The 21,350-nt window shown below is 38.6% G+C and overlaps 1 protein-coding gene across 7 annotated transcripts in view; it reads left to right on the top strand.

Annotated features, from left to right (window-relative positions):
* LOC128696472 (uncharacterized) overlaps window positions 1–21,350 on the top strand; it is a 765,910-nt gene that overhangs the window by 656,270 nt on the left and 88,290 nt on the right. For all 7 annotated transcript variants that reach the window (XR_011393241.1, XM_070094722.1, XM_070094721.1 and 4 more), the window contains 3 exons: window positions 9,433–9,589; window positions 20,622–20,821; window positions 21,004–21,152. Coding sequence is in view for 6 of the 7 variants with exons in the window: in XM_070094722.1 (XP_069950823.1) it covers window positions 9,433–9,589; window positions 20,622–20,821; window positions 21,004–21,152 (506 nt within the window). In the remaining variant the exon portion in view is untranslated. The remainder of the gene's footprint in view (window positions 1–9,432; window positions 9,590–20,621; window positions 20,822–21,003; window positions 21,153–21,350) is intronic.

Genomic DNA, 21,350 nt, shown 5'->3' with positions numbered 1-21,350 from the left:
TAGGGGAAGGAAGGCGAGGTAGGGGTCGTCCTCGAAAGGGTTGGAGAGAGGGGGTAAAGGAGGTTTTGTGGGCAAGGGGCTTGGACTTCCAGCAAGCGTGCGTGAGCGTGTTAGATAGGAGTGAATGGAGACGAATGGTACTTGGGACCTGACGATCTGTTGGAGTGTGAGCAGGGTAATATTTAGTGAAGGGATTCAGGGAAACCGGTTATTTTCATATAGTCGGACTTGAGTCCTGGAAATGGGAAGTACAATGCCTGCACTTTAAAGGAGGGGTTTGAGATATTGGCAGTTTGGAGGGATATGTTGTGTATCTTTATATGTACATGTATATGCTTCTAAACTGTTGTATTCTGAGCACCTCTGCAAAAACAGTGATTATGTGTGAGTGTGGTGAAAGTGTTGAATGATGATGAAAGCATTTTCTTTTTGGGGATTTTCTTTCTTTTTTGGGTCACCCTGCCTCGGTGGGAGACGGCCGACTTGTTGAAAAAAAAAATAATTAAAAATTGTAGTAATTATTGTAATTTCATAGCCAGTGTTTGTTCCGACACTAATATTAGTTACTCAAATAGTTATAAACACACTGACAGGTGAACATTTTCACTTGCCTTGGTCACCTACTATTGTCTAGAAATATATACATAGTATATATAGGTCCCTGCAATGTTTTAGACATGCTGGAGTATATATGAAACTCTTTGAAGCAGCACTGTGTAAGACAAGTGTCACACTATTGCTGACAGTGCAGCAGTGAGTGACACTTGATGATAGTGCACTGCCTTAGCTTTGTTTGTTTTCACTGTTACATATAAACATGTCTATCTGTTTGTCTGTCTATTTGTCTGTCTTTCTAGTTCTGTCTCCTTATCTCAGTCTCTGCTTATTAGTCTATCTCTCTGCCTGTTTCTGTCTTCCTGTCTCTGTCTGCTTGTCTCTCTTTCTGTCTGAGAGAGCCATGAACTAACAGGTATTACACATGATGCAGAGTCACATCTGATTCCTGAACAAGTGAAATGTGTATTACGTACTTGCCAGTCATGCATATTATGTCTTATATCTACAAACACAGTATAGCACTTTGTCTGGATTTTTGGTTTATCCTAAGTAATTTAAACTATGTATAATAACTATTTATGTATACCTGTTCTCCATGGGAAATGGAACAGAATTCTTCCTCCGTAAGCCATGCATGTTGTAAGAGGCAACTAAAATGCCGGGAGCAAGGGGCTAGTAACCCCTTCTGTATATATTACTAAATTTGAAAGGAGAAACTTGTTTTTTTCTTTTGGGCCACCCCACCTTGGTGGGATACGGCTGGTACGTTGAAAGAAGAAGAATGTATATCTGTGAGGTAGACAAAAATAGACAGGTAGAGACAGAGTTACAGAGACAGGCAGAGATAGATACAGACAGACAGATGGAGATAGAGATGGCCAAAGTCAGTCAGCCACCCGGCCAGCCAACCACTTGGCCAGCCAGCGACTCGGCCAACCAGCCACTAGGCCTGGCATATCGTATTACACATGTTCCAGAATTGTTTCTCTTTTCTTAGAGCATAGGTTTATAGGACAGTCTGGCAGGATGACACTACCAGTGGTATCAGAAATGAAAGGATGTTGCACACAGGTTATTATCGAGGTTTTTGGTATTTCCGTGACCACGTGTGGCCACATCCATCTCAAAGCCACTATACTCTGGGTCAACATCACTTTCCTCTTAAAAGGGGAGTGTTAATGCAACATGGCATCAGTGAATCCCTGGTGTTTGCCATGCTATTTGCTCTAGCTGGTGCTTAATTGAACTGGTGCTCCCACAAGGTACTAAGTGGTCCCAGATTTTTTTAATACTGCACACACTGAGTGTTAAGACCCATTCTAAATTGACCAGGCATCTCAGGCCAATCGTGCCAAATTTGAAGGCAGGAAAAATAAAACGTAGATCTACGTTTGGAGCACTAGCGGTACAAACATAGATCTACGTTTGGACAGTTTAAGGGTTAACTTATTTCATATGAACCTTAGTAAAGATTATTAATAGATATCCCCAAAGAGGAATGCCATTTAATGGTTGCCTAAATATTTTCTTTCTCCATAGTTTTCATTTATAACTTGAGAATGTCTCATCCAGTCATCTTCAAACATTTAATACTGGTTTACTGTAACAAGGAAAAAATTGTAGCAGGGTCTCTCTGGTCAGTGATATTTAGATATTCATGTTCTGATGTCCATGTAAAGACTTGAGAAAGCCTCTACTGATCGGCTTCAAACTTTCAACACTGCTGTATCCTACTTAGAAGATTGAATTGTTATGGAAGTATGTTGGTGCCAATTCATAAAAATTATTTTTATAATGGTCTTTTTGTTTTTTTAAATAAATTGAGTATGCTTCCTTTGAACAGCTTCATTCTTTAAAGACTGATTCATCATATACATAGGATGGGTCCTTTTAAATTCATGCTTTTTAAATGCAATTTCCTAATATTGTTAATAAACTTGAAATCATTGATTTTTGGGCAGTAACTTGAGAATGTTTCCTCTGACCATCTTCAGACTGTCACTAATGGTGGGCTTTACTATAAGAAAGGTTAACAATGACTTTGACTTGTGAAGTTTTAATTTGCCAGTGTCATTAAATAAATTGGTTTATATGCAATAACTGAAGAATGTCTTTTTTTTTTTTTTTTTATTATCACACTAGCCGATTCCCACCAAGGCAGGGTGGCCCGAAAAAGAAAAACTTTCACCATCATTCACTCCATCACTGTCTTGCCAGAAGGGTGCTTTACACTACAGTTTTTAAACTGCAACATTAACACCCCTCCTTCAGAGTGCAGGCTCTGTACTTCCCATCTCCAGGACTTGAGTCCGGCCTGCCGGTTTCCCTGTACCCCTTCATAAATGTTACTTTGCTCACACTCCAACAGCACGTCAAGTATTAAAAACCATTTGTCTCCATTCACTCCTATCAAACACGCTCACGCATGCCTGCTGGAAGTCCAAGCCCCTCGCACACAAAACCTCCTTTACCCCCTCCCTCCAACCTTTCCTAGGCCGACCCCTACCCCGCCTTCCTTCCACTACAGACTGATACACTTTTGAAGTCATTCTGTTTCGCTCCATTCTCTCTACATGTCCGAACCACCTCAACAACCCTTCCTCAGCCCTCTGGACAACAGTTTTGGTAATCCCGCACCTCCTCCTAACTTCCAAACTACGAATTCTCTGCATTATATTCACACCACACATTGCCCTCAGACATGACATCTCCACTGCCTCCAGCCTTCTCCTCGCTGCAACATTCATCACCCATGCTTCACACCCATATAAGAGCATTGGTAAAACTATACTCTCATACATTCCCCTCTTTGCCTCCAAGGACAAAGTTCTTTGTCTCCACAGACTCCTAAGTGCACCACTCACCCTTTTCCCCTCATCAATTCTATGATTCACCTCATCTTTCATAGACCCATCCGCTGACACGTCCACTCCCAAATATCTGAATACATTCACCTCCTCCATACTCTCTCCCTCCAATCTGATATCCAATCTTTCATCACCTAATCTTTTTGTTATCCTCATAACCTTACTCTTTCCTGTATTCACTTTTAATTTTCTTCTTTTGCATACCCTACCAAATTCATCCACCAATCTCTGCAACTTCTCTTCAGAATCTCCCAAGAGCACAGTGTCATCAGCAAAGAGCAACTGTGACAACTCCCACTTTATGTGTGATTCTTTATCTTTTAACTCCATGCCTCTTGCCAAGACCCTCGCATTTACTTCTCTTACAACCCCATCTATAAATATATTAAACAACCACAGTGACATCACACATCCTTGTCTAAGGCCTACTTTTACTGGGAAATAATTTCCCTCTTTCCTACATACTCTAACTTGAGCCTCACTATCCTCGTAAAAACTCTTCACTGCTTTCAGTAACCTACCTCCTATACCATACACCTGCAACATCTGCCACATTGCCCCCCTATCCACCCTGTCATACGCCTTTTCCAAATCCATAAATGCCACAAAGACCTCTTTAGCCTTATCTAAATACTGTTCACTTATATGTTTCACTGTAAACACCTAGTCCACACACCCCCTACCTTTCCTAAAGCCTCCTTGTTCATCTGCTATCCTATTCTCCGTCTTACTCTTAATTCTTTCAATAATAACTCTACCATACACTTTACCAGATATACTCAACAGACTTATCCCCCTATAATTTTTGCACTCTCTTTTGTCCCCTTTGCCTTTATACAAAGGAACTATGCATGCTCTCTGCCAATCCCTAGGTACCTTACCCTCATCTATACATTTATTAAATAATTGCACCAACCACTCCAAAATTATATCCCCACTGCTTTTAACATTTCTATCTTTATCCCATCAATCCCGGCTGCCTTACCCCCTTTCATTTTACCTACTGCCTCACGAACTTCCCCCACACTCACAACTGGCTCTTCCTCACTCCTACAAGATGTTATTCCTCCTTGCCCTATACACGAAATCACAGCTTCCCTATCTTTATCAACATTTAACAATTCCTCAAAATATTCCCTCCATCTTCCCAATACCTCTAATTCTCCATTTAATAACTCTCCTCTCCTATTTTTAACTGACAAATCCATTTGTTCTCTAGGCTTCCTTAACTTGTTAATCTCACTCCAAAACTTTTTCTTATTTTCAACAAAATTTGTTGATAACATCTCACCCACTCTCTCATTTGCTCTCTTTTTACATTACTTCACCACTCTCTTAACCTCTCTCTTTTTCTCCATATACTCTTCCCTCCTTGCATCACTTCTACTTTGTAAAAACTTCTCATATGCTAACCTTTTCTCCCTTACTACTCTCTTTACATCATTATTCCACCAATCGCTCCTCTTTCCTCCCGCACCCACTTTCCTGTAACCACAAACTTCTGCTGAACACACTAACATTACATTTTTAAACCTACCCCATACCTCTTCGACCCCATTGCCTATGCTCTCATTAGCCCATCTATCCTCCAATAGCTGTTTATATCTTACCCTAACTGCCTCCTCTTTTAGTTTATAAACCTTCACCTCTCTCTTCCCTGATGCTTTTATTCTCCTTGTATCCCATCTACCTTTTACTCTCAGTGTAGCTACAACTAGAAAGTGATCTGATATATCTGTGGCCCCTCTATAAACATGTACATCCAGAAGTCTACTCAACAGTCTTTTATCTTCCAATACATAATCCAACAAACTACTGTCATTTCGCCCTACATCATATCTTGTATACTTATTTATCCTCTTTTTCTTAAAATATGTATTACCTATAACTAAACCCCTTTCTTTACAAAGTTCAGTCAAAGGGCTCCCATTATCATTTACACCTGGCACCCCAAACTTACCTACCACACCCTCTCTAAAAGTTTCTCCTACTTTAGCATTCAGGTCCCCCACCACAATTACTCTCTCACTTGGTTCAAAGGCTCCTATACATTCACTTAACATCTCCCAAAATCTCTCTCTCTCCTCTACATTGCTCTCTTCTCCAGGTGCATACACGCTTATTATGACCCACTTTTCGCATCCATCCTTTACTTTAATCCACATAATTCTTGAATTTACACATTCATATTCTCTTTTCTCCTTCCATAACTGATCCTTCAACATTACTGCTACCCCTTCCTTTGCTCTAACTCTCTCAGATACTCCAGATTTAATCCCATTTATTTCCCCCCACCGAAACTCCCCTACCCCCTTCAGCTTTGTTTCGCTTAGGGCCAGGACATCCAACTTCTTTTCATTCATAACATCAGCAATCATCTGTTTCTTGTCATCCGCACTACATCCACGCACATTCAAGCATCCCAGTTTTATAAAGTTTTTCTTCTTCTCTTTTTTAGTAAATGTCTACAGGAGAAGGGGTTACTAGCCCATTGCTCCCGGCATTTTAGTCGCCTCATATGACACGCATGGCTTACGGAGGAAAGATTCTTTTCCACTTCCCCCTGGACAATAGAAGAAATAAAGAAGAACAAGAGCTATTTAGAAAAAGGAGAAAAACCTAGATGTATGTATATATATATGCATGTGCATGTCTGTGAAGTGTGACCAAAGTGTAAGTAGGAGTAGCAAGATATCCCTGTTATCTAGCGTGTTTATGAGACAGAAAAAGAAACCAGCAATCCTACCATCATGCAAAACAGTTACAGGTTTCTGTTTCACAGTCATCTGGCAGGATGGTAGTACTTCCCTGGGTGGTTGCTGTCTACCAACCTAAATACCGGTGTATCTTAGATATTTTTTGTGTTGATTTTGGGCTGTGTAGATGCCAATTTGCTATTTGTGAAAATTGAAATATCGATTTTCGTGCAGTATGACTCAAGCGTCGGTCTGGAGTTTTATGACTCTGATTGTGGGTTCTATTCCCGCCTGTGTTAAGGTTTTATTTCATGCAGTAATTTGTGAACGCCTGATCTGATCCATTTCAAACCTTCAATGTTGATCTGTCTTACTAAGCTCTTTCACTGTCTCTTATGTAGATGTACATTATTGACACCACTGTTTCTCACTTAACTCTGTTTGCAGCACAATGCCCTCATATATGCTGTGAGTGGTGAATTTTGGTCTAATGAATGGGTCAGTGCAGTGAGTGTACACAGTATAAAAAAAAATCATGCCTTATGCAGTACATAATGGGAAAAGTAAACCTCAGACCTTGTGTTTGGTTTCAAATAGTGACTTTTGAGTTTTTTTTTTTTTTTTTTTGATGGTTTTTATGGTTTTATTGGTCATTTCTTGGTATCACTTGATAAACAAACTACTGAAATAGAAATGATTTTGGTTGTTTTGAGGACCAAAAGTAGCTTGAAATAGAACTTAAAATAATAGAAATATTCTATTTTTGATTATTTTTCTGTGGAAGGGTAAGGCCCTCCTTATCCTCCCCTTTCTTCTCTGTTTTTTATTTTCTCTAAGTCTGTTTCAATTGTTGAGGTGCCCTAAACCATGACCAGTCATTCCTGGTTATATTTTATTATCTGACAAATATGACAAAACTTTCAATTCTTTTGTATGATGGATTTGAAATGGAGAGCAAATGCAATATAGGAGAGGACTGAGGATGTGGTTTATACTATATAAACATAGGATAGATTCCTTTAGTTACTAGAATTCATACAGTGTTTATTTTGAATTCTGTTTTTAAATTGGAAATTGTTGAATTTTGCATAAAATTGGCCACATTACTGACTTTCGTGCACTTTATAGTGTAGTACTGATAGTTAAAGGGGCAGTTCATTGTTAGAACAGAAGGTATGCTAGTGAAATAGCCAAAAATTTGGTTACATTGAGCAGTGGAATTGGCTTTAAATAGGACTCAAATTGGGAGAAATTGCCAATGTGCCTGTGTAATTCCACATTTTTTCCACCAAATTTTATATTTTGGATATCATTACCTTCAGAAAAAGATTTTCTACCATTTCAAAAGAATTTTTTTTTTCAGCACTTTTACTTTTGGGGGTCCTGACAGTGAAAGGGTTAAAGAAAACTTTGAATTATTGTTGGACTGTTTAGTTGCCAATCTGCCAAATGTTACTTCAGCCGTTCAACTGTCCTTGTCTTGTAGAAAATATTGAAGATATACAAATTCCAGTTTCTTTAAGAAAATCTAATATTTTATTTTATAGCATTAGAATTTTAATAGAATAAAACTGAGAAAAGAAGCATGAGAAATATTGAAAGCTTCCATTTTCATGGCTATTTTTAAGTTTCATAAGTTTAGGGAACCCTATTACCTCTCAGTGATTCTGGAGGTTGCCCTTTTGGCATGATCCCAGATGAGATTTTCCAGTGCTAGCCTGATCAACCAGACTGTTGGTGCTGGCCACCCTCAGTTCATTGTATACACGATACCCCACTTAATCAGGAACTGATTTGAGGGGTTTGCTGGTAATCCCTCTATAATGTTCACTCACATTTTTGTATGGTTTTATCCCCCAGCACATACTTAGGTACAGTGTTCTTTTTTCCTAAAAGGTTTTCATTTATAACCTGAGAACATCTGTATGGCATGTGGAAGTACCCTCTGGACAAGTTTATGTAAACCATGCCTGATTTTGGTTTCCAAGTGATAATTGCCTCCTCAAATCAGATTCAAATATTCAGCACTGGTGTATCCTACTTAGCAGTCATTCATTATGTGAGATGTGCCAGTCATAAAATCATCCATTGTGTAAGATGTGCCAGTCATAAAATCATCAGTTATGTAAGATGTGCCAGTCATATAATCATCCATTATATCAGATATTCCAGTCATAAAATCATTCATTATGTAAGATGTGCCAGTCATAAAATCATCAATTATGTAAGATGTGCCAGTCATAAAATCATCCATTATGTAAGATGTGCCAGTCATATAATCATCCATTATGTCAGATATTCCAGTCATAAAATCATTCATTATGTAAGATGTGCCATCATAAAATCATCAGTTATGTAAGATGTGCCAGTCATAAAATCATCAATTATGTAAGATGTGCCAGTCATAAAATGATTCATTATGTAAGATGTGCCAGTCATAAAATCATCAATTATGTAAGATGTGCCAGTCATAAAATCATCAATTATGTAAGATGTGCCAGTCATATAATCATCCATTATGTCAGATATTCCAGTCATAATATCATTCATTATGTAAGATGTGCCAGTCATAAAATCATCAATTATGTAAGATGTGCCAGTCATAAAATCATCCATTATGTAAGATGTGCCAGTCATATAATCATCCATTATGTCAGATATTCCAGTCATAAAATCATTCATTATGTAAGATGTGCCATCATAAAATCATCCATTATGTAAGATGTGCCAGTCATATAATCATCCATTACGTCAGATATTCCAGTTATAAAATCATTCATTATGTAAGATGTGCCAGTTATAAATGATTGAAGCTTTGATTGATTGGCTTAAAATTTCAGCATTGGTGTTTTGAATTTGTTTTGGGTATGTAGGTACCAATTTGAAGAAGTTGGGATATGTATTAGTTTCCATGCAATAACTTGTGAATGTCTTTTTTTTTTTTTGTAGAGATGTACTGCATTAAAAATTTATACCTCATTCTGTACTGTTCCTTTCACATGCATTGAGGTTGAGGGGGCTGGGCTTATGGGGTAAGTGATATATTATTGGATCACACAGTGACCAAAATGCATCTAGTTACGTTCATAGGAAAGTGATAAACATGTAGTAGTTATACAGTATGTGGGGAATAGGAAATAATCAGGTTTGACACAAGAAAAGGTCTTTCACTGTACTTGTGTACTTACCTATATGTGGTTGCAGGGGTTGATTCACAGCTCCAGCCCCCTGTGTGTTCACAGTACTTATGTGTGAATGAATTTGATAGCTTGGTATAATTCCCTTTTTCGTCTTATCCTCTCTCTCTCTAGGTTTCATTGGTAAAGGAGTGACGCGACACATGAATCGTGCTTGGAACTATGTCATGAAAGGCATTGTTGGCACATTACTTCTCACCACTGTGTTTCCATTAACTTGTTTACTGGTGTCTGTGGGCTCCATGGCTATAGCTGTTGCTGCTCCTGTTTGGTAAGTACACTTTGGTACTAGTACCATTGCACTTGTTTTCAAAAATGAGTCATTATTAGCTTCTACTGAAGTAGTCTTGAAAGCACACACAAAATACTGTATAGAGAATTAAGGACAACAGCAAAATTGCTTAATTGGAGCAAAATATTTGTGAGATATTAAATGCAAAGTTTTGTTATAAGAAGAAGCCACTTTAGATGAAATGGACTCAAAAATTTGAGACTTCAGATGAAAGGGAGCTTAGAGACTATAGATGAAGTGGACCTAAAAGAGATTTTAGGTGAAATGGACCTAACACACAGCAGCCAATTGAAATATACCCCAGTAAATTTGAACCCTTTCAGGGTTGGTGCTGTACTAGTATGGCTTGCACGCCAAGGTTGGTGCCGTACTAGTACGCATAAATTCTAGTGCCTTCAGATCTAGCAATAGAAAGCTGGTAGGCCTACATATGAAAGAATGGGTCTATGTGGTCAGTGTACACAGTATAAAAAAAATCCTGCAGCACACAGTGCATAATGAGAAAAAAAAAACTCCTACCGTGATTTTGGTTTAAAGCAGCGACCTTGTAGTGTATTTTTGTATGCTATTATGGTTGTATTCTAGTTTTCCTGGTCTCATTTTATAGAATGGAAGACGTATTACAGAAATTGAGATGATTTTGACTGGTTTCACAATGAAAAGTATCTTGAAATTGAGTTCAAAGTAGCAGAAATGTTCGATTTTTGCCAAAGTTCAAAAGTAAACAAATCATGCCACGCATCCAATACACATCAACTGGTGAGTCTGATATTCTTTCACAAGTGTGCTGATATTATTAATACCATTTCTACACTAATGCAGTAGTTTGCATAATAGTAAATCTTCTATTTTTTTGTGAGAATAAAAATTCAAAGTGGAAAGCAAAAGAAATGTTAAGAGGGGCGACGTGACTAATGAACAGAGAAAATGTTATTTTAGTGCTAGGAATGTCTGTCTTGTTTATTCTGGACCCTAATTGGAAACTGGCATCTTTTGAAATTTGTGTGAAATTGGCAAAATTGCCAATTTCTGACCACTTTATTGGAAAGTTCAAATCAGTAAATGAATGGTCTCTTGTACTCATTCGATAGAAAAAATGGAGTTCTAGTGAAATAATTATGATTTTTGTCTACTGGTACATTGGAATTGGCCGAAAATAGGGCTCAAAGTGGGCAAAATCGCCGATGCATAAACATCGTTGAGACCGCTAACTTTGCGAGAGCATAATTCCATAAGTTTTCCATCAAATTTCATACTTTTGATGTCATTATGACCAGGAAAAGATTCTCTGTCATTTCATAAGTTTTTTTTTTTTTTCGAAAAATTTCTGACCCTGAGAACAAGTTTAGGAGAGGGCCTGTTGACCTTGACAGGGTTAAAATTAGCTATTTGATATTGACAGATTAACCCTTTGACTGCTTTGGTTGTATATACATGTATATGTCTTATGAGCCAGTGTTTTTGACGTATTTATACTCTAAAATTCTAGCGGCTTCAAATCAAGCATGAGAAAGCTGGTAGGCTCACATGTGAGAGAATGGGTCTATGTGGTCAGTGTGTGCAGTATTTAAAAAATCTTGCAGCACACAGTGCATAATGAGAAAACAACCTCCGAATGTGTTTTTGGATTAAAATGCCGAATTTGAGGTATATTTTTGTATAGTATTTATGGTCTCATTTGATAGAATGGAAGACATATTACAGAAATAGAGATGATTTTGATTGGTTTCATAATGAAGAGGACCTTGAAATTGAGCTCAAAGTAGTAGAAATGTTCGATTTTTGCCAATGTTGAAGAGTAAACAAATGACGGCATTGTCCAATAAGTGTCTAACTAACCATTCTAATATGCAGGCATGAATGAGTTGACATTATTTATACAATTATTACAATAATGCAGTAGTCTGCATAACAGTAAATCTTCTATTTTTGTGTGTGAAAAAAATTCAAAATGGAAAGCAAAAGTAATATCAGAGAGGAAATGTTATTTTAATGCCTGGAATGTCTGCATTGTTCATTCTGAATCCTATTTTGAAATTGGCATCTTTTTTAATTTGCGTGAAATTGGCCAAATTGCCAATTTCTGACCACTTTATTGGGTAGTTGAAATCGGTAAATGAGCAGTTTCTTGTATTCAGTCGATAGAACAAATGGAGTTCTAAAGAAATAGCTATGAGTTTGGTCGACTGGAAGAGTGGAATTGGCTGAAAATAGGGCTCAAAGTGGGCAAAATCGCGATGTGTAAACATCGCCGAGATCGCTAACTTTGCGAGAGTGTAATTCCGTAAGTTTTCGATCAAATTTCGTACTTTTGGTGTCATTACTATTGGGAAAAGATTCGCTGTCATTTCATAAGAAATTTTTTTTTTTTTTTTTTTTTTTTTAAATTTTGCAACACAGAGAGACACCTTAGGATTCAGGGTCACGACAGTCAAAGTGTTAAAGCAATAGGACCTGATGAGGGTAAAAGCAATAGGACATTCCTGGCTCTAAAATAACAATATCTTTGTTCATCAGTCACAACTCCAGGCCCCTTTGATATTGCTCTTGCTTTCTATTTTGAATTTTTATTCAAACAAAAAATAGAAGATTTACTGTTATGCAGACTACTGCAATATTGTAATAATTGTATAAATAATGTCACCCCATTCATGACTGCATATTAGAATGGCTAGTTGGACATTTATTGGACAATGACATCATTTGTTTACTTTTGAACACTGGCAAAAATCAAACATTTCCCCAACTTTGAGCTCCATTTCAAGGTTCTTTTCATAGTAAAACCAATCAAAGTCACATCTATTTCTATGTTTTCCATTCTATCAAATGAGACCAAGAAAACGAGAATACAACCATAAATACCATACGAAAATACACCACGAAGTCAGCGTTTTAATCCAAAAAAATGGTCAGTTTTTTTTTCTCATTATGCACAGCGTGTTGCAGGATTTTTTTTATGTGGTGCACACTGATCACACAGACCCATTCTCTCACATTGGGCCTACCAGCTTTCTCCTACCTGATTTGAAGCTGCTAGAATTTATGAGCATATATATACAGTGGAACCCCGCACACCGCACGCATCGCATACCGTACAATCCGCATACTGCTCACTTTTTTCGCAAAAATTTTGCCTCGCATACCGCCCAAAAACCCGCTCACCGCCCTTCGTCCGAGACGCGTCCAATGTGCGGCCTGAGCCACGCTCACATGTTCCGCCGGTGGCATTGTTTACCAGCCAGCCTCCGCGGTGACATCCAAGCATACAATCAGAACATTTAGTATTATTACAGTGTTTTTGGTGATTTTTTCTGGAAAATAAGTGACCATGGGCCCCAAGAAAGCTTCTAGTGCCAACCCTACAGCAATAAGGGTGAGAATTACTATAGAGATGAAGAAAAAGATCATTGATAAGTATGAAAGTGGAGTGTGTGTCTCCGAGCTGGCCAGGTTGTATAATAAACCCCAATCAACCATCGCTACTATTGGTGGTACAGCTGCTGCTGCACTGTCAGCTGCTGCTGCTGTTGTACCACCGTCAGCTGCTGCTGCTGCTGTAGCATCGTCTGCTGCTGCTGTAGCATCGTCTGCTGCTGCTGTAGCATCGTCTGCTGCTGCTGTAGCATCGTCTGCTGCTGCTGTAGCATCGTCTGCTGCTGCTGTAGCATCGTCTGTTGCTGCTGTAGCATCGTCTGCTGCTGCTGTAGCATCGTCTGTTGCTGCTGTAGCATCGTCTGTTGCTGCTGTACCACCGTCAGCTGCTGCTGCTGCTGTAGCACCGTTGTTGGTGTGGCTTATTGAGAATACCAAGAAACAATTAACCCCAGAGGATTTCCCACCCAGGATAACCCAAAAAAGTCAGTGTCATCGAAGACTGTCTAACTTATTTCCATTGGGGTCCTTAATCTTGTCTCCCAGGATGCAACCCACACCAGTCGACTAACACCCAGGTGAACAGGGAAAAATGCCTGGACTAGTGCTCATATTGGTGAATTTAAAGCCAGCAAAGGTTGGTTTGAGAGATTTAAGAATCGTAGTGGCATACACAGTGTGATAAGGCCTGTTCTGGAAGAAAATGCCAAACAGGACCTACAGTACTCAGGAGGAAAAGGCACTCCCAGGACACAGTGTCTCATCAGTCATTGCTGCATCTTCAATAAAGGTAAGTGTCATTTATTCTTCATTTAGTAGAGTAGTACATGCACAATATATATTGTGCATGTACTACTCTACTATTGTGCATGTATCCTTCTCTTTGTGTGTAGGAAAATGTATATTTCATGTGGTAAAAATTTTTTTTTCATACTTTTGGGTGTCTTGCACGGATTAATTTGATTTCCATTATTTCTTATGGGGAAAATTCATTCGCATACCGAACATTTTGCATAACAACCAGCCCTCTTGCACGGATTAAGGTCGCTATGCGGGGGTCCACTGTACCTTAAACACGGTGGCTTGTAAGACGTATATATACGACCGTAACAGTCAAAGGGTTAATTAAACTAAAATGTGCACATAAGAAGGCTCCATGACCTGAGTCCTGGGTAGAAATATGTTATTGTAAGACAGGGGTAGTAAAGTAAACTCCTCTCATAACACACCTTCACCTTGTACGAATTTCTTGTAATACATCTACTCATGCCGGGGGTCTTTCACATAGATCTATGTTTTGAGCACAGCTCCTTCAGACAGTCTGTGAGTGGTAAATTTTTGCCTAGATATGAAAGAAGGGGTCTGTGTGGTGAGTGCGTATAGTATAAAAAGAATCCTGCCAAATGTAGTGCATGATGGGAAAAGCAAATCTCTGACCTTGTGTTTGGTTTAACCCCTTCAGGGTCCCAGGTCCAAATCTGAAGTGGTGCCCCAGTGTCCAAGAATTTAAAAAAAAAAAATTTGTTATTTTTTCTTATGAAATGGTAGAGAATCTTTTTGTGAAGGTAATAAAACAAAAAGTATGAAATTTGATGGAAAATTGACGAAATTATGCTCTCGCGAATTTTGATGCATCAGCGATATTTACGAATTGGCGATTTTGCCGACTTTGACTCCCATTTTAGGCTAATTACATTATTCCAGTCAACCAAATTCTTAGCTATTTCACTAGTATTACTTCTATTCTATCGATTGAGCACAAGAAATCGCCAAGTCAACTGTTTCAACTACAAATTAAAGTGATCGGAAATTGTTAATTTGGCCAATTTAACACAAAGATCAAAATATTCCAATTTCAAAATAGGGTCCAGAATAAACAATGTAGGTATTCCTTGAACTAAACTAACATTTCCTCTGTTCATTAGTTACGTTTTGAGGCTTTACAAATAAATTCCATTTTTATTTTTTATTCACATAATGAATTTTTATTCACACCAAAAAATAGAAGATTTACTGTTATGCAATACTGTAATAATTGTATAAATATCACCACCATATTTGTGAATGTATATTAGACCCACCAGCTGGCGTGTATTAGACGTGTGAGGTCGTTTGTTTACTCTTGAATATCGGCAAAAATTTAACATTTCTGCTACTTTGAGCTCAGTTTCAAGCCATTTCCAGTGCTAAAACCAGTCAAAATCATCTCTATTTCTGTAATATGTCTTCCATTCTATCAAATGAGACCAAGAAATCGCAAATATAACTATAAAAAATATACAAAAAACACTGCAAAGTCGCTGTTTTAATCGAAAAATCATGATTTCAGTTTTTTCTCTCATTATACACAGCGTGCTGCAGGATCTGTTTTATGTGGTGCACACATACCACATAGATGTATTCTCTCATATCTAGGTCCAAATGTACCAGTCACAGTTTATCAGAGTGAGCTGAGCTCATGACGTAGATCTACTGTTTGGACCCTGAACATAAAGCCGTAGATCTATGGGACGGACCCTCAAAGGGTTAAATTAGAGACTTTGAAGTGTTTTCTAGGATGGTTTTTAACCTTTTCAGTGTCGAGACCCCTGACATAATTTTTTCTTATGAAATGATGGAGAATCTTTTCCTGATGGTAATGACACCAAAAGTACAAAATTTGATGGAAAACTTACGAAATTATGCTCTTGCGAAATTAGCTCTCGGCGATATTTACGCATTGACGATTTTGCTCACTTTGAGCTCTATTTTCGGCCAATTCCATTGTTCCAATTTGGCCAGTTTCACACAAATTTCAAAAGATGCCAGTTTCAAAATAGGGTCCAGAATAACTAAGGCAGACATTCCTGGCACTAAAATAACATTTTCTCTGTTCATTAGTCACGTCTCCAGGCCCCTCTTATATTACTCTTGCTTTCCATTTTGAATTTTTATTCTCACAAAAAAATAGAAGATTTACTGTTATGCAGACTTCTGCAGTACTATAATAATTGTATAAATAATGTCAAACCATTCGTGACTGCATATTAGGCTAGCCAGTTGGACACATATTGGACATTTGTTTACTCTTGAACATCGCCAAAAATTGAACATTTCTGCTACTTTGAGCTCAAGTTCAAGGTGCTTTTCATCGTGAAACCAATCAAAATCATCTGCATTTCTGTAATATATCTTCCATTCTATCAAATGAGACCAAGAAAACGAGAATACAACCGTAAATACCACATGAAATACACCGCAAAGTCACCATTTTAAACCAAAAACACAATTGGAGTTATTTTTCTCATTATGCACTGTGTAATGCAGGATTTTTTTTATACTGCACACACTGACCATGCAGACCCATTCTTTCATGTGTAGGCCTACCAGCTTTCTTCCACCAGATTTGAAGGCATTAGAATTTTGGCATAGTATTACGGGACTGACACTGGCTCTCAAGCCATAGTACTGTGGGACAGACACTGAAAGGGTTAATAGTTTTATTGGCTGTTTCTTGGTATCATTTGATAGAATGGCAAGCATACTACTGAAACGGAGATGATTTTAGTTGGGTTCAAGATTGGCAGTAGCTTTAAATTGGGCTCAAAGTAGTGTTAAGTACAGTGGACCCTCAACCAATGGCATTAATCCGTTCCAGAGGGCTTGCTGTTGGTCGAAATTGCCGTTGGTCGAGTTAATTTTCCTCATAAGAAATAATAGAAATAGAATTAATCCGTGCCTGACACCCCAAAGTCTGAATTTTTTTTTTACATGAAATATACATTTCCTTATGTGGAAAGGAATGGGACATGCAAAATAAACAATAATTAAATGCCACTTACCTTTATTGTGGAGTTGTTAATGAGTGATGTGCCAGCAGCAGGGGAGATTCAGGATTATCTATTGCTTGGAAGGAGACTCCCCTTCCATAAAGACTCCTTTGGCGGGGTTACCTCCCTTCTTGGTTTTTTAATGCCACTAGAACCAGCTTGAGAATCACTGGACCACCCTCTACCACCATCACTACCACCCTCTACCACCATCGCAACCAGTACCACCCTCTACCACCATCACTACCACCCTCTACCACCATCACTACCACCCTCTACCACCATCACTACCACCCTCTACCACCATCACTACCACCCTCTACCACCATCGCAACCAGTACCACCCTCTACCACCATCACAACCAGTACCACCCTCTACCACCATCACAACCAGTACCACCCTCTACCACCATCACAACCAGTACCACCCTCTACCACCATCATTACCACCCTCTACCACCATCACAGCCACCCTCTACCACCATCACAACCAGTACCACACTCTACCACCATCACAACCAGTACCACCCTATACCACCATCACTACCAGTACCACCCTATACCACCATCACTACCACCCTCTACCACCATCACAGCCACCCTCTACCACCATCACAACCAGTACCACACTCTACCACCATCACAACCAGTACCACCCTATACCACCATCACTACCAGTACCACCCTATACCACCATCACTACCACCCTCTACCACCATCACAACCAGTACCACCCTCTACCACCATCACTACCACCTTCTACCACCATCACAACCAGTACCACCCTCTACCACCATCACAACTAGTACCACCCTCTACCACCATCACAACCAGTACCACCCTCTACTGCCATCACAACCAGTACCACCCTCTACTGCCATCACAACCACTACCACCCTCTACCACCATCACTACCACCTTCTACCACCATCACAACCAGTACCACCCTCTACCACCATCACTACCACCTTCTACCACCATCACAACCAGTACCACCCTCTACCACCATCACTACCACCTTCTACCACCATCACAACCAGTACCACCCTCTACTGCCATCACAACCAGTACCACCCTCTACTGCCATCACAACCAGTACCACCCTCTACCACCATCACTACCACCTTCTACCACCATCATAACCAGTACCACCCTCTACCACCATCACTACCACCTTCTACCACCATCACAACCAGTACCACCCTCTACCACCATCACAACTAGTACCACCCTCTACCACCATCACAACCAGTACCACCCTCTACTGCCATCACAGCCAGTACCACCCTCTACTGCCATCACAACCAGTACCACCCTCTACTGCCATCACAACCAGTACCACCCTCTACTGCCATCACAACCAGTACCACCCTCTACTGCCATCACAACCAGTACCACCCTCTACTGCCATCACAACCAGTACCACCCTCTACTGCCATCACAACCAGTACCACCCTCTACCACCATCACTACCACCCTCTACCACCACCACTTTCATATTTTTCTACAAACTTTTTCTTGAATTCTATCGTGTTTCCCACATCCTTTACCAAAGGGCTGGCTCTAGAAGCTTTCTTGGGGCCCATGGTGGCTTATTTAGTGGTTACAAGCACTGGAAACAGTGGAATAATCCAAAATGTATGGGAGGCACACGTGGAAACTGACCGCAACAGCTTGTAAACAGTGGCACACTGAGTCATGGAGTGGATGGGGAAATGTTCTGGACAAACGTCATTGGTTAAGTTTTTCGCCGTTAGTTAAGGCATTTTTTCTATGGCAAAAAGTGCCATTAGACAAAATTGCCATTACTTAATGCCACCGTTAGTTGAGAGTCGACTGTATTTGATTTTGTATTTTTGCTGATTTTCCTGTAGATGGGAAAAGGCCTCCCTACATCCCCCAGTCTATTTTATTGGTTTTTAATAGGTCTGATTCAATTATTTGGGGTATCATAAACTCTGACCAACCATTCCTGGTTATATTTTATTATCTGAGAAATAGGGTAAATCTTGTTTTTTGTGCAATTATGATTCAAAATGGAAGGCAAGTGTAAAATAGGAGAGGCCTGGGGACATAAGTAATAAGTGGAGGAAATGTTGTTTTAGGGCTTAGAATGTCTACATTGTTTATTTTAGGAACTCTCTTAAAATCAGAATTTTTTTATTTTTGTGTAAAATTGGCCAGATTACCGAATTCTGTGCACTTTATAGGGTACGTATTTCTGTTAGTTGAATGGTCAGTTTCTTGTGCTCAGTTGATAGAATGAAAGGCATACTAAAATAGCTAAGAATTTGGTCAAATGAAGCAGTTGAATTGGCTTAAAATAGGACTCAAATTGGGTGAAATTGTCAGTGTGTAAGGTGTGCCTAGACTGCTAAATTTGTGCCTGCATAATTTCACAAGTTTTCTGTCAAATTTTGTATTTTTGGTGTCGCTACCTTCAGAAAAACAGATTTTCTACTATTTCACATGAAAGCAATATTAATTTTTGGAGTCTGGACAGTGAAAGAGTTAAATAGTACTACAAAAAAATTTGGCCACTTGAGAAAACTATGACATTACGTGATTTAAATCTTCAAAATAATTAGCTAACAAGCAAAATTTTGCTACAACACACCATAAATTTCCATAGCATTATTACATTCAAAATTTGGGTGCTACTCACCATACTACTTGACTCCTTCCCTCTTAATGACCACCTATACCATCTACATTTGCATTCTCGGGGTGTCGTGCACCACTAGCATTCCAAGACGAATACTAGTGTTGCTGGAGACCATAAAAAGAATAAGCAGGAATCTGTGATGGTGTTATAGAGGATTGCAGTGGAAGACATACTTAGAATGGGTGCATGTGAGACAAATTAGCTATGAGTTTTGAATAAAGTTATTGACCAGTTGTATAATTAAAAATTATGAGAAATGAATAAATGCTTGTGCATAAGTAGTACAGATTGTCACTTTCTCTAATGAATGTCAAAAGGATCAGTGCAGGATTAAGGAAATAACCCAGAGAAGGGCTCCCTCAAGTGCTATGATAATAAGGTGCAAACCCCTGTCTTACTATAAAACTATGTTTAAAAAAGAAGGAAGCAGAGCCCTCACAACAAATTAAAATTATGTACTGGATGGTTTGAGAGTTTCAAGAGGTGTTACTGATCTCATGACAATAAGTTTTTTGGTGAGATTGTATCAGTTTATTAAATAGCCACCTCAGCTTCATCCAACTCTGCCCAGTAGGTCCACATTAATTTTGAAGACACTCTTTGGATGCTTCAGGTAATGACTAACAGAATGTGAGATTATTTATTCTGTAGTGATTTTTATGTAGTATAGTGGTAACAATATATTAGAGAGGGTTAACTTTGATACTGTCTGGAATATGGCCATATTCTGCCGATGTTCTTCATATAACATGATTTTACATAACCGTAACCCCTACATTATGAGAGGGTTTACTAACCAGTGACCTTGTGAGATGTTTAAATAGCATCATAATGCAGTTAAAGCTGACTTGAGGTTTTGAGTTTGTACTTTTACCAAAATAAAAGGTACAAAATATTAGGTACATAGTTGAGAGAAGTTTTCACCCACTTGTATACCTTTGCTGAATGATTCTAAATCTTGTTAAATATTTTTTTAGTAAATTTTCAGTTATTTAGAAGAGTATTATTCAAATTCCTGGAGAAAAGTTAATTTCAGGCATTTTGAAGTATTGTATACTATTTCTTTTGTTAGTTTACTGTCTATCATTACATACAACACACATATGCTAACTTAAATTTTGTGTTATGTATTTGTTTGTTGATTATTTGTAACTCTCATCAACAGGGTACCTGCATGTGTCCTGCTAACGCACATTGCCTGCATATTTGTTTATGATATAGACTCCCCAACTGGAATGAGAAAATGGAGTGCCATTCTTCAAGCAATTGGTCTTCATCTTATTGTTCTTGGGGTGTTACAGGCCATTTTCTCTTTTCTCACAGCAACCTTAATATGTCCAGTTTTAGCAGCTGCTGTTTTATTGTGTAAGTATGGTCTCTTATCATAATTTTGTGTTAATACCAAGTTAGTCAGAAGTTATATGATTGTGGGTAGTATTAGGAACTCCTTGAAAAAGAACAATAAGAAATACAATATTTTAATGCAGAAATACTTGTAAGTGTAAATATTTAACAACATACATATTCAGTTCATGTGTTGCTTACAGATGGATTAGTTCGCCGTGGGTTAAGACATGTCTGGGATGCAATTATGTTCCATGCTGTAATTAAAAAGCGTGGTCGTATCCCAGCCTCTGATAGTTTCCTTGTGAGGCGTATAGCAGGACCTGGCTTACATAATAATTTCTATTACCAGGTGTGTTCTTTTTAATGAATTATTTCATCTAAATTTTCACCATTAGTTTATCTAAAATTTAATTGTTCTATAAATTTAAATTTGTGTATGTATGTGTATATATGTTCATACCTTGCATGTGCCTAGTACTGTACTTTGTTTATATCTAGAAGTACAACCCCTAAATAACAAAAAGGCACAGTACCATGACTGGAACAA

This window comes from Cherax quadricarinatus, chromosome 47, assembly GCF_038502225.1.
Source record: "Cherax quadricarinatus isolate ZL_2023a chromosome 47, ASM3850222v1, whole genome shotgun sequence".
Lineage (NCBI taxonomy): Eukaryota > Metazoa > Arthropoda > Malacostraca > Decapoda > Parastacidae > Cherax > Cherax quadricarinatus.
The sequence above is the reverse complement of the archived record's forward strand: the minus strand, read 5'-3'. Positions and strand labels throughout refer to the sequence as shown.